This window comes from Sus scrofa, chromosome 11 (genome assembly GCF_054392235.1).
Source record: "Sus scrofa isolate SSC_HxYL_T2T_F1_AM1 chromosome 11, Sscrofa_HxYL_maternal_Yorkshire_Landrace_v2.0, whole genome shotgun sequence".
NCBI lineage: Eukaryota > Metazoa > Chordata > Mammalia > Artiodactyla > Suidae > Sus > Sus scrofa.
Genome location: NC_139393.1, coordinates 52,357,983 through 52,372,401, shown reverse-complemented (window position 1 = coordinate 52,372,401; position 14,419 = coordinate 52,357,983). Strand labels below are relative to the sequence as shown.

The window sequence follows — 14,419 nt, the reverse complement described above, 5'->3', positions numbered from 1 at the left end:
AGGTTAATTGGTAAAGGAAGTGTGTAAGGACAGTGCCAAGACCAGTGCTGGCTCTTCCCACCTTTACTTGTATCCACTGGTGATGGTCGTGTAAACTTGTATAACTTTTGAAGAGGACAGCTGGCCAATGTGTGTGAAGAAGGCTAAAAATGTAAACAACCTTTAAAACAATAGTTAATGTCCCCCTCTAGGAAGTGATTGTATATACATTGGAACTCAGGTGTCCCACAATAGAAGTTACATATCCATACAGCGGCTACTGTTCTGCTACCAAAAATCACATTACTAAAGGATATTTAGTCACGTGGAAAAATACTTTTACTTATATTAAGTAAAAGAAGATTTAAAAGGTTTTATTGTTTTGTTTTTTTGTGGCCACAACCACAGCCTGCAGAAGTTCCCAAGCCAGGGATCGAACCCACGCCAGGGCAGTGACCAAAGCCACACCAGTGATAATGCTGAGTCCTTAACCCACTGAACTCCCAAGATAGTTAAAAAGTTTTATAAACACACCCAAAGATGAAAAGAATACACAAAACATGCATGTATTTTGGTGGCTCTCAATGGATTGTCACATGATGGGTAGTCTTACATTGCTTTATACTTTGGAATATTTTCTGAATTTTCCACTATTGCCATATATTTAATCTGTAATCAGAATAAATACTTTTAATTTAAAAATATAAATAGGAGTTCCCGTCGTGGCACAGTGGTTAACGAATCCAACTAGGAACCATGAGGTTGTGGGTTCGATCCCTGGCCTCGCTCAGTGGGTTAACGATCCGGCATTTCTGTAAGCTGTGATGTAGGTCGCAGACGCGGCTTGAATCCCAAGTTGCTGTGGCTCTGGCATAGGCCGGCGGCTACAGCTCCAATTCGACCCCTAGCCTGGGAACCTCCATATGCTGCTGGAGCGGCCCAAGAAAAGGCAAAAAGACAAAAAATAAAAATAAAAATGAAATATAAATAAATGTTACCTCTATACAGTTAAGGTTTATTGGAACTGTAGGTGAAAATCAAATGATTTTCCATCTGAAACCACCCAGTGTGGCCACAACTTGCCAACACTCTGCTGGGAAAATATGTAAACCTTTTTAACCAAATCAGCATATTTTCAGGATTCACTGCAGAATAAACAAGCTGAAGAGAGATTACAAGTTTTCAAGTCGGAAAGGGACGACCTGAGAATGTTTTACGTGTAAATATAAACATGCTTGAATTCATTTCCTAAGGGATAACATCAGGAAGACTACTACAATGATTTATACGCAAAGTTGCTTTGGGTATCTCCTTTTACTTTCTTACTTTGTTTTCCTTTATTAAAAGAACTAGGTTATTTACAGTGTTTTGGCAAAATGCGTAGGCTCTTAAAGTTTATATGCAACTTCGAAGAGCTATTTGTGTTGTTGGTTTTTTTTTTTGAATTCTAAAATACTTATAAAGATACAGAAATAAATAGTTTCCAATGGGGAGTTCCCATCGTGGCATAGTGGAAATGAATCCGACTAGGAACCATGAGGTTGCAGGTTCAATCCCTGGCCTCGCTCAGTGGGTTAAGGATCCAGTGTTGCTGAGAGCTGTGGTGTAGGTCGAAGACGTGGCTCAGATCTGGCATTGCTGTGGTATAGGCCGGCAGCTGTGGCTCCAATTAGACCCCTAGCCTGGGAACTTCCATATGCTTCAGGTGCTGCCCTAAAAAGCAAAAAAAAAAAAAAAAAAAAAAAAAAAAAGTTTCTAATGGGATGGTCCATACTATCTTCTTTCTAAGAGATTTGTTCTCCTTATTGGCACCCAAAGTTATTAAAAAGTAATCCTTGGAATGGAAAATCAAAGTCAGGGAGAATGGTGGTGGTGGTCTAGGAACTTCATATTTAAAATACTTTCTGTAAACAATTCAAAAGGGACTTGCTTTCAGAGTTAACAGCTCCCTCCCCTTTTTCCAACTTCGCATCATGATCTCAAGCCACAAGTAACACACACACACACACACACACACACCCCACTCCGTATTCTAAATCATCCAGCCCGTCATTGGTACCTGCAAACATTTACTGAACACCCCCAATGTTCTGGGCACTGTTGGAGGCCTTGGAAATACAGGTGGGTGACATATAATCCCTGTCCTTAAGCATCATCTGACAGGTTAACTCCCCTTCCTCAAACATGTCCCACTGCTTCTCTTAGAAAACTGGAGTCCAAACTCTTCAACATGGAACTCCAAGCCAATTCCAGCTGGTTTTTCCAAGCCAGAATCTCACTACACCCTCTGCTTCTTCTCCCAGAAACCTGAGGCTCTAACCATAGGGATTATTTGTCACTTCCCAAATGCTACACTGCTGTTGCCTCCAATGTAATGTCTTTCTTTGACCACATACATCAGAAATCACAAGCCAACTAAAACCCCTCGCCTCTCCCAAGGCCACTCCATATGCCCCCATAAAAATTACACTCCCTGGGTTTCCTCTCCTACCCATTAGCTTTACATGCCCAATAAAGCGTTTTTTTACCATTGGCCTTGAATCCACCTCTTCCACCAAATCAAGTGTCCCTTCAGGACACAGTCAGTCTTGTCTTTGTGTCCCTCATGTTGTCTCCGAGCAGTGACTCACACCAAAGAGGCCATCGATGCTGGGTGAATTCAGTTTATTCTTTTTTTTTTTTTTTTAATTTTATAGCCGCATAAATCCAAGCCATACCTGTGACCTAGGCCACCAGATCTTTAACCCACTTCGCTGGGTTGGGGATCAAACCTGCACCTCCAGTGACTTGTGCTACTGCAGTTGGATTCTTTAACCCACTGCGCCATGATAGGAGCTCCTGTTCTTCTAATCCTAAAAGGTGAAATTAAAAATAAAGATTTGAGAGAATGTCGTCTAAAACTGTAGAAGAAAGAAGAGTTAGAAAAATCACCATTTGACAACCGTTGTAGTATTGATCAATTCAGCAAGAATTAATGGAAGCTAAAATCATTTGCTGAAATTCTTTTTTTTTTTTTTTTTTTTTTTTGGTCTTTTTGCCATTTCTTGGGCCGCTCCCTCGGCATATGAAGGTTCCCAGGCTAGGGGTCGAATCGGAGCTGTAGCCACCAGGCCTACACCAGAGCCACAGCAATGTGGGATCCGAGCCGTATCTACAACCTACACCACAGCTCACAGCAACACCAGATCCTTAACCCACTGAGCGAGGCCAGGGATCGAACCTGCAACCTCATGGTTTCTAGTCGGATGCATTAACCACTGCGCCACGATGGGAACTCCCATTTGGTGAAATTCTGATGAGGAACAGAATATGTCACATAGTCTCTAAGTATTTCCCCACAAATAAGGTATTAATTACAATGGGGAAAATGGTAACTTACCAACAGAAAAAACTCAGCAGACACTACCTTAAGCAGATGACAGTAATTCACATCATCATTAATGGAGCAAACTGATACGGTGGTTTTTTGTTTTGTTTTGGTTTGGTTTTTGGGATGTGAGACACTGAGAAGGAGGCCACATTTTATTTTCTGTTGTATTTTATTGTATATAAAAATGTATAACCTGAAATCTAACCATGAAGAAAGTCAGACAAACTGAGAAACTTTCTACAAACCATTGGCTGCATGCTTCAAAAATCTAACTATCATGAAAGAGTCACAAAAGACAAAGACTTAGCTATTGTTTCGTTTTAAAGGAATAAATAGAAGTTCCCGTAAGGGCTCAGTGGAGCCGAATCCAACTAGCATCCATGAGGATGTGGGTTCTATCCCTGGCCTCGCTCTGTGGGTTAGGGATCTGGTGTTGCCATGAGCTGTGGAGTAGGTCACAGATGCAGCTCAGATCCAGAGTTGCTGTGGCCGTGGTGTAGGCCGGTAGCTGTAGCTCCGATTCTACCCCTAGCCTGGGAATTTCCATAAGCGGTGGGCGCAGCCCTTAAAAAAAAAATAAATAAATAAAAGAATAAAGAATCCTGGCTTGACCTCCATGGGGGATGGGAGGGAGTTGTCACAGTACACATTATTGAGGTAATTAGCAAAATTTGAGTGTGAACTGTAAATAAAATATTCATACACTTTGAAATTCCACTTTCAGGTGTCCATTCCTCCAAATCACTTAAGTATTCACAAAGGTAGATGCAGTAGAATGTTGACTGCAGCATTGTTTGTAATGAACATTATTGGGGTAATGAGCAAAATTTGAGTATGGACAATGCTATGTTTCTGAACTTGAATGTGTAACTATGGTTACATAATAGAATATCCTTGTTCGTAGAATAATACCCCTAAATATTTATGGATAAAGTCCTGATGTTTGCAACCAACAGTTGAATTAATCGAGGCCAACAAAACAGTGTGTGTGTGTGTGTGTGTGTGTGTGTGTGTGTGTGTGTGTGTGTGTGTGTGTGTGCGTGTGTGTTTAGAGACAGACAGACAGGCAGGCAGGCAGACAGAAACAGAGAAGAGAAACTATGAAACAGAGAAAGCAGATGTAGCCAAATGGTAGTCATTGGTGAATTTGGGTAAAAAGTATATGGGAATTTTTTGTTTATTCTTACAATCTATGTCTGTAAGTTTTAAAAATCATTTTGAAATTAAAGTGAAAAAAAGAATAAAAGTTTGAAGAGTTCCTATCGTGGCGCAGTGGTTGACGATTCTGACCAGGAATCATGAGGTTGTGGGTTCGATCCCTGGCCTCGCTCAGTGGGTTAAGGATCTGGCGTTGCCGTGAGCTGTGGTGTGGGTCGCAGACTCGGCTCGGATCCCGCATTGCTGTGGCTCTGGTGTAGGCCAGCGGCTACAGCTCTGATTAGACCCCTAGTCTGGGAACCTCCATATGCCGCGGGAGCAGCCCTAGAAAAGGCAAAAAGGCAGAAAACAAAACAAAAAAAAAGAATGAAAGTTTGAGGGAGTTCCCATCATGGCTCAGCAGAAACAAATCTGACTACATCCATGAGGACTAAGGTTCTATCCCTGGCCTCACACAGTGGGTTAAGGATCCAGCGTTGCCCTGAGCTGTAGCATAGGTGGAGGACGCGGCTCAGATCTGGCGTTGCTGGGGCTGTGGTGTAGGCCAGGATCTACAACTCCAATTTGACCCCCAGCCTGGGAACCGCCATACATCTTGGGTAGGGCCCTAAAAATACAAAGGAAAAAAAAAAAGGTGAGGAAACTATTTGTTTTACCTCAAAAGATGAAATCCTGCTTTCTAGCACTGGTTTTCCAGATTCGTATTTAACTTGGAGTTAAATTGAGGAGAACCTGTCATAAATCCACAATGCAATTCCACCTCAGCTAAAACACAGCCCTTTCCTCAGCCTCTGTGAACCTATCATTTCTGTCACATGGATGGTCCTGATGTGCCACCACCATCACTGCATGTATCAAATTTCCTTTTGTTATATTCCGTGTTACATTAATCTTTGTTTCTTCAACTGACCGTGATTCTGCCATATAGAGTACTCTATGAAAATGCATGTCTCAGAGTTCCCATTGTGGCTCAGTAGTAGCGAACTCAGCTCATCCATGAGAACGTAGGTTCAATCCAGCCTTGCTGTGAGCTGTGGTGTAGGTCAAAGACGCAGCTCAGATCTGGCATTGCTGGGGCTGTGACGTAGGCCAGCAGCTACAGCTCCAATTTGACCCTTAGCCTGGGAAGTTCCATATGCCCCAGGTGTGGCCCTAAGAAAAAGCAAAACAAAAACAAAAACAAAAAAAAGAAAATTCAGGTCTCAATGAAGAGCGCAGAAACGTGTGTGCACAGACGCTTGCACACCTGCGTGCACGCGCGCGCGCGCGCGCGCGCACACACACACACACACACACACACACAGAAGGGCCTCCAGTGCTTTGAACTAAAATATCAGAAAGGACTTTATTGCAGCGCTGTCTTTCAAAGGCATTAGGAAAATACATACGTATAAAATGATGTTACCTTTGGAATTTCTTTCAAAATAGCTCAGAGAGGGTAAACATTGAAGGAAACTAGGAATGAAAAAGATTGGGCATAAGTTTATAATGATTGGATCTGAGTGATGCATATACAAGGGGTTCATTCTATTTTTGTTTCTTTTTGAAACATTCTCTGATTAAAAAAGAAAAGAATTGTTTCAAGGAAAGCACAGCAGAAGCTTGAGCAATGAATGAAATATTAATGGTATTTTAATGTAGTCTACATTAGGTTTTGACTTTTAATTTTGCAAAACAGGAGTTCCCGTCGTGGCGTAGTGGTTAACGAATCCGACTAGGAACCATGAGGTTGAAGGTTCAATCCCTGGCCTTGCTCAGTGGGTTAAGGATCCGGCTTGCCATGAATTGTGGTGTAGGTTGCAGACATGGCTCGGATCCCGCATTGCTGTGGCTCTGGGGTAGGCCAGTGGCTACAGCTCCAATTCGACCCCTAGCCTGGGAACCTCCACATGCTGCGGGAGCCGCCCTAGAAAAGGCCAAAAGACCAAAAAAAAAAAAAAAAAAAAAAAAAAAAAATTGCAAAACAAACAACTAAACCAAAAAACATCTGTACAGCCATGGTCCTTCTCTAGGAGCCCATGTCATATCCAATACCAAGTGCTGCGACTGTGTCTGAGAAGATTAAACTTCAGGTAGCATGAAACAAAGACCTACCCCAGGGAATAAGGTAGACCTTAGAGCTGTGTCTTTCAAATTTGAGAAATACTAGATTCCATTTGCGCCATAGAGACTTTTGAGAAAATCAGATCCTTAATATTGTTCTCAGACATTTTAAGCAGATGTGACATACTGACAAATGGAAAAAAAGACCAATTACACACACACAAAAATGACTGAAGAAATTCACAGGCAAATTGTCCATAGTTTGTATGTATGGGGAAGAAGGAGTAGATTTTCCTATAAAAAAGATTGTTTAAAACAAGCAACAGATACTTCTTGGATTCGCACTGTGTGTAAGACACTTGGGGTTTTGGCAAAAGCAAGGGACCTTCAGTTGAGCAGCTTCCCATCTGGTCGAAGTTACAATATATGTGCACATAAAATACAAAATAACTTTGTGCAAATGAATAGTGAAGGAGGAAGAGAGAGAGAGATTGCTGTGGACTTTGATTCTTGAATTGACCCTAAAGAAAACACAAGATTCTGCAAAACAGCAGATAGAAGAGAGGTGGGAATTCCAGGCCCGAGCAGACATGGTACTTAAGGTAAATCACAAATGGGATAAACTGGTGAGAACTATTGGTCCATGGACCGAGCAAACCCAATTTCTTGGAGCTGTATAAAGAATTTATGTAGTGAAGTCCAGAAAAAAGACTCATATAATGGAGAGTCTTGTGAATCAATGTGACCCTGAAGTTAAAAGCCAAAGTCCCCTCTACCCCAACCTCCTAAAATGGTAAGTGACTACCTGGAGAACATATTTGCAATAGAGGATTCATATCCACGGTCATAAATGAGATCTTAAAAAAAAATTTGTAAGACAAAGAGAACCCCAGGAAAATTAGGCAATGATAGTAAATAGGCAATTTGCAGAAGATGTACAAGAGGCTGATAAATTTATGAAAAGATTCTTAACTCCACCACTGTCAGGAAATGCAAATGAAACAGAACCAGGAAAATCATTTTTGCTCAACTGATGTTCCAAAAATGAAAGTAATTCAGGGAGTTCCCGTCATGGCTCAGTGGTTAATGAATCCAACTAGGAACCATGAGGTTGCGGATTCAATCCCTGCCCTTGCTCAGTGGGTTAAGGATCCAGCATTGCCGTGAGCTGTGGTGTAGGTTGCAGACGCCGCTCGGATCCCGTGTTGCTGTGGCTCTGGCGTAGGCCGGTGGCTACAGCTCCAATTAGACCCCTAGCCTGGGAACCTTCATATGCCGCGGGAAGTGGCCCTAGAAAAGGCAAAAAGACAAAAAAAAAAAGAGAAAGTAATTTAAAGAGGGCATGGGGAAAGTTCCCCTCGTGGCACAATGGAAACAAATCTGACTAGGAATCATGAGGTCTCGAGTTTGATCCCTGGCCTCGCTCAGTGGATTAAGGATCTGGTGTTGACATGAGCTGTGTGTAGGTCACAGATGCAGCTCGGATCTGGCATTGCTGTGGCTCTAGAGGAGGCCTGAAGCTACAGCTCCGATTAGACCCTTAGCCTGGGAACCTCCATATGCCTTGGGTGTGGCCCTAAAAAGCCAAAAAAAAAAAACAAACCAAAACAAACAAACAAATAAAAATAAAACAAAAACAAACAAACAAAAAACAAAGAGGGCATGGGGAAACTGGAAGTCTCATTATGTTACTAAAAATATAACTTCGTATGGGCTTGGCAAAAAGTATATCCATACAGGGCATGCTGCAGCATCTTATCAAAAGGTAACATTTTCACACACTTTGAAATTCCACTTTTAGAAATTTGTCCTCAAAATCACCGAAGTGTGCACAGAATATATAGACGTACCAGAATGTTTATTGCAGCCTTATCTGTAATACTGAAAAATTGGCAATCATCTAAATATCCAATAAGTAATGGTCACAGAAATGATAAAATAAGTTCTACTGTATCCATGTACTTTCCAGCAATTTTTACAGAGTGAAGTAGCTCTATTACTTCCCTCTATTACTTCATGTCTAGAGATGATAAGTGAAAAAAAGTCACTTTTAATATATATTTCATGGTGCCATTTAGGTAAATAATTTATATGACATATACATCATCTAAAATGGCTAACACGCAATTGTTAACAGTTTACCTTTGGAGAAAGGTGAGAGATTGGGATTTGTAAATGGGAGGGCAGTTGCTACCTATGTCCCAGGAGTAATTAAGGATTGGTGATTGCATGCACAAAATAGCCCACCTCCATGAGCACCTGCTACTAGGGAGGTCAGCTGGGATTGATGGAATTTATACGTCTGAAAAGAACCATAGGATTCAACTCTTCTTTTTATTTTCCCACCTTATTTATAATTTTTTTTTTTAGGGCCGCACCCGGGGCATATGGAAGTTCTCAGGGTAGGTGTTGCATCAGAGCAGTAGTTGCCAGCCTGTGTCACGGCCACAGCAACTTGGGATCCAAAGTACGTCTGTGACCTATACCACAGCTCATGAGCACCGGATCCTCAACCCACTGAGCAAGGCCAGGGATCGAACCCACATTCTCTTGGATACCAGTTATGTGTAATCATTACCGCTGAGCTACAATGGGAACTCCCAGGATTCTTCTCTTCTGACAGAACCCTCTCAATTTTTGAAACCCATTATTCAACAAAATTTACTGAGCACCTTGTATGGAACATAAACTTCTCAAGAGCACTGGGACCTCAAAGGGAACCAGAGTGTTATTAAAGACTAAGCATAAAATACCTTGAAAGTCCAAAAGATAAAGCATAATCTGTGCCAGATAGTCAAGGAAGACTTCCTGGAGGAAGAAAGCTCGGCAAAGAGCCTTGAAGAATTCGAACTCAGATTTTGGACTCAAGTCCAGGAATCTTTCACTCCATGACCCTCAAACTTCTATGATGTGCACATGGAAAGTAAGAGGTAATTACAGATCATCTCATGTTGCCAGAGAGAAATCATTCATAGAAAGAGAGACCTTGTGGGAATCCCTATTGTGGCTTGGCGGGTTAAGAACCAACTAGTATCCTTGAGAATGCAGGTTCAATCCTGGCCTCACTCAGTGGGTTGAAGATCTGGTGTTGCCATAAGCTGCAGCATAGGTCACAGATGTGCCTTGGATCTGGCATTGCTGTGGCATACTGCAGCTCCGATTCTACCCCTAGTCTGAGTACTTCTATATGCTACAGGTGCAACCCTGAAAAGGCAAAAAAGAAAGAAAGGAAGGAAGGAAGGGAGGGAGAGAGACCTTGTGTCTACCCATTAAAAATATATGTATTAGCGAAGTTCTGTGGTAGTCTAGTTGTTAAATTTTGGTGCTTTCACTGCTGTGGCCCAGGTTCAATCCTCGGTCTGGGAACTGAGATCCTACATCAGTCTGCTGCATGCCATGGCCAAAAAATAAATATATATATATACACATATGTGTATGTATGTATATGTATTTATTAGAAACTTACAATGGCTGAGTTTAGTTTCTCAAGATACTGCATATATACTATAATATACAATACGAGGGGTGTTAGCTCTGAAAAGAAATCAGCAGAATCATCAGCCAGATGCTTGCTATAGCCTTTCTCTAAGTCAATGTAGGGGATCTGTTCCTTTCAATTTTCCTGCCTAATTATTTTGGGCTGATTATATGCCTGGAATATTTCTATCCCTCTCATTATGGATATTTGATTATGTATAATCACCTTTTCCCCCATAAAGCATTCTATCTTACACTTTTCCAATTTAGTGGTGACTTGGTTAAATGTGTTTAAATCAGTATGCCTCTGGGAGTATGTCATCATGGGAGTTGCGCTGTGTTAATTTTTTAGGAATTTGGAATTCCCATTGTGGCTCAGGGGGTTACCAAAACCCGACTAGTATCGACCAGGGTGCAGATTTGATCCCCGCCTCGCTCAGTGGGATAAGTATCCAGTGTTGCCCTGACCTGTGGTGTAGGTCGCAGATGAGGCTCAGATCTTGCATTGTTGTGGCTGTGGTGCAGGCCAGTTGCTGCAGCTCTGATTCGATCCCTAGCCAGGGAAGTTCTATATGCCACAGGTACACCCCTAAAAAAGCTAAAAAAAAAAAAAAAAAAAAAGGAATTTATGAGAAATAAGAAGGGAATAATGAACGCTGGTGCCACCTCAACTGTGTAACATTTGACATGCAAGCATGCTGGCCGTCCTGACATGTGACAGCACACAGGATACACAACTCTGGGATTCTAAGGCGAAGTCCAGTATGTTTAAGGAGGCAAGCCACTTCTTAGGAGTTCTTTTTTTTTAGCAAAGATATAGCCATAATACATTTTTATGACAGCTTGGTAAATCTCTTAAAGAAAAGGGAGAGGTTTATGACAGAAATGGTGATAAAGCTTTAACTACATGTGTGTGGTTAACTCTGTTTCAACCATTCACGTTAACTTCTACCTATATTTATGGGCTTGATTGCATAATATATAAAGTTTGCAGGAAGCGCCTGAAAGATAAGGTTACATGGACAAGTTATTTAAGTTTGAAAGTAAACCACAGCTCATGCTGGGAAACTAGTTTATAGCCAATTTTGTAACACAAGTGACGACGTCATTCGCTTTCTTTTCATTTTTTTGTCTTATCTCATAGTTAACATTAGGTGATTAATCTTTGTTTGAACATACAGTGTAGTAAGTTGACAGAAGAACGCAGCTTTGGGGATTGATTAGCTGAAAAGTCAGTAAATTACCTTAGAAAAGTGCAGATAAACATTTGATGATATTCAGCCCTTGAGCAAATGGATGCTTTGCACATATCATGATGCCGCATTAGACAATGGTTTCCTTCATGAGCCTCATGCAGCAATGAGGCTCATTTCTACTGACAAATAGTACTTGATCAATAGACCTTGCATTTGCCACAAGAAATGACCTTTCGTGGTTAATGTATAACCGATTATTGTTCTTCTTCTGTAGTAGCCTCATTTTACAGTAGAGAAATACACTGTGTACACTAGGCACCCTAAAACACTAAAACATGTCAAATGCTGCCGTAACCTTCAGAGCATTATCGGTTGGCCCTGTGCAATGGTTATGACCCATTTGCACGGCGTCCACCCACCATTTCAGTTTTTGCTGATGCAATAAAAGTCTGCCATCATGTTTAGATACTTAGAAAAAGCAAAGAGACTCCTCTTAGGCCTGAAGGAAAAAACCAGAAGCAAAGCCAAACCCCCTCTGATGGTGACCACCGTGGCTTTTGCTTGATAACATGCGGAGCAGAGAACCGACTTCACTCTAATGAAAGAAAATGACCCTCGAATCTTTGCTGTGGAAAATGAAAACGAAGGACGCGGCCCCGCTCCCCACTGTAATGCAGAATCACCTGTCACATCATTTCCCCAGGGAGAGGCTGTTGATTTGCAAATGTAAATAACTCATCCATTTAATAATTTGTTTCTCCCCATCCCTGCAGAAGAGCCTTGTACAACAGCCACCTTTGTATTTCATTAATTGTCAAGAATAATCTAAAGGCATTCCATTACTTCCTCTGGGATAATTTTAGCAGATGAAATAATTTTTTTAAGGTATTTCTCTAGCTGAGGGCTCTGTCTTTGACAACCATGGAAGTAAAATGTGCTACCTTCTTAAGTTTGAAACAGTCTGTTATCTGTTTTTCCTTGGCCTCGTGGAGGTTGTCAGTGACAACGGAATTAACCAGGTGAGAGAGGACCTTTGAGGGGGCCTGTCACACTCCATTGTGCGGGATGGCACCTCGCAAAGCGCTGAGATTAGGCTGCGGAGGGAACAAAGCTAGGTACGCTCTCTCCAGCTTTGGGTAAACAAGATTATTTTTCGGCATCCCTGCTGTTTGGAATGAGTGCAATGCTGCAAAGCTAATTGCTGCCATAATTAGGAAAAAAAAAAAAAAAAAAGACCCACCACACCCCAAACGACTGGGGATATTCTCACTTGGTGTGGTTTAAACCTCAGAGACATTTTCCCTCCTATCCAGGTGTGATGGGCTCTGGTCATCGCTTTTCAATAAGCTCAAATGTGAACACGAGACTGAAAAAAACAAAAAGCAGAAAACCTCTCAGGTTGGATCTTGGCTGCTGGTGCCAGAGGTTAAGTGTTGGGATGGCCTTCCAGCCAGGGGAGGAGAAAATTCCCTTTGGGGATTGAATGCCATGTAAGATATCCAATGCACTCAATAGAAAGTTTCCCCTTCTCAGAGCAGGGCTTGCTTGGCTCACAAGCTTTGCCCCACACCGTTTTCATAAAAAATGCAATTGTCAAGCCACCTCCACATAAGGACATTTCCCTCTGCCGTTGAGACATCCTTCCCCCTATCTAAGTAAATCACCCGATCTGCAGTTTAGCAATCCTATTTCCTCACATCTTCAGCAACATCTAACTTTCTATATTGATGCTTAGGTTCTTACAACAAAAATAACTCAGCTGAAGACCACAGAATTACAATAGGAGGACTGAAAGAGAAAGATGCCACGGGGAACTATGTCTAGTCCCTGATAATGGAGCATGATAATGTGAGACAAAAGAATGTATACCTGTATGTGTAACTGGGTCACCATGCTGTACAGTAGGAAAAAAAAAAAATCATGTATTGGGGGAACACAATAAATAAAGAACAGTAAAAATGGAGAAGAAAAAAGAAAAAGAAAAGGATGCTTTCTTCCCTCCACACTGGACTCATCCACTCCCGCAGGATGGTTTGCTTGGTTTTACATTTTAAGTATAAGATTTGGGTATCAAGCATTGTTGAAGGTGTGGATTCCCAAGTGGTGCTTCCAAGTGTAAAGTCTGGGGAAAACAGACTTCTGAGCTGCCCGCAGGATTGCAGTTAACAGGTTAGCAGGTACAGCTCAATTAAGGCTTTCCTGCCTTCCAGGTTGTACAGGAAAACTAGGCCATTGAAAAAAATCTGTCTTATTCTTCCATAAGATAACGATTTTGACCTATGTGAACATGAATGAAAACACTAATAATTATAGCTTTTTGCTAAATAATCTCTCTACTGTAATTAGATTTGAAGGGGAACTAGATAAAACCTTCACTAAAATGCGGTCCAGAATTCCCTCCAAAACGGCTTGCCTGTAATTAAGGGGCATTTACAGATCTGATATTCCCTAAAAGACACATTAACATTACAAAGACCAATTATTCATGGTCAAACAAAGGAGATTCAGATTCTCTGATCAAAGCAGTAATCTCGTTTACAATTGTTATTTTTGAAGTATCTTCAAACAGAACAAACACCCATTGACTGTGTCAACACATATAGCTGTGGGGTAATTTGCTCTTTACCAGATCCCCATCGGTTTCCCACAGGCTCGCACTTAGTAAGATCTACCTGGTTTCCATTCCCAGCCCCATCTTGCTGATGCTGAAGAATAATAACTTTTCAAAAGGGGGAAAATTCCAAATATCACCTATTTATTTATTTAGTCTTTTTAGGGCCACACCCTTGGCATATGGAAGTTCCCAGGCTAGGGGTCGAATCGGAGCTATATATAGCCTCTGGGCTACACCACAGCCGCGGCAATGCCAGAGCCGAGCCACATCTGCGACCTACGCCACAGCTCATGGCAATGCAGGATCCTTAACCCACTGAGCAGGGCCAGGGATGGAACCAGTGACCTCATGGAAACTAGTAGATTCGTTTCTGCTGATCCATGAAGGGAACTCCATCACATAGTAATTTAAACAATCATCATGTAAAGATAATCTTCCCTGTATTTTTTTTTCCGGCTACACCCAAGGCATGTGGAAGTTCCCAGGCCAGGGATTGAAACCCCACCATAGCAGTGACCTGAGCCAGTGCAGTGACAACATGGGATCCTTAACCCACTGTAGCACAAGAGAACTCCCATAGCC

The 14,419-nt window shown here is 41.7% G+C and overlaps 1 protein-coding gene across 2 annotated transcripts in view; it reads right to left on the bottom strand.

Moving 5' to 3' along the window:
* Nucleotides 1–2,626: 2,626 nt before the first annotated feature.
* Nucleotides 2,627–14,419, bottom strand: part of PIBF1 (progesterone immunomodulatory binding factor 1) — a 287,448-nt gene continuing 275,655 nt past the window's right edge. For both annotated transcript variants that reach the window (XM_021065663.2, XM_084981936.1), the window contains exon 18: nucleotides 2,627–2,831. In XM_021065663.2, the coding sequence (XP_020921322.1) occupies nucleotides 2,826–2,831 (6 nt within the window). In that variant the 3' untranslated portion in view covers nucleotides 2,627–2,825. The remainder of the gene's footprint in view (nucleotides 2,832–14,419) is intronic.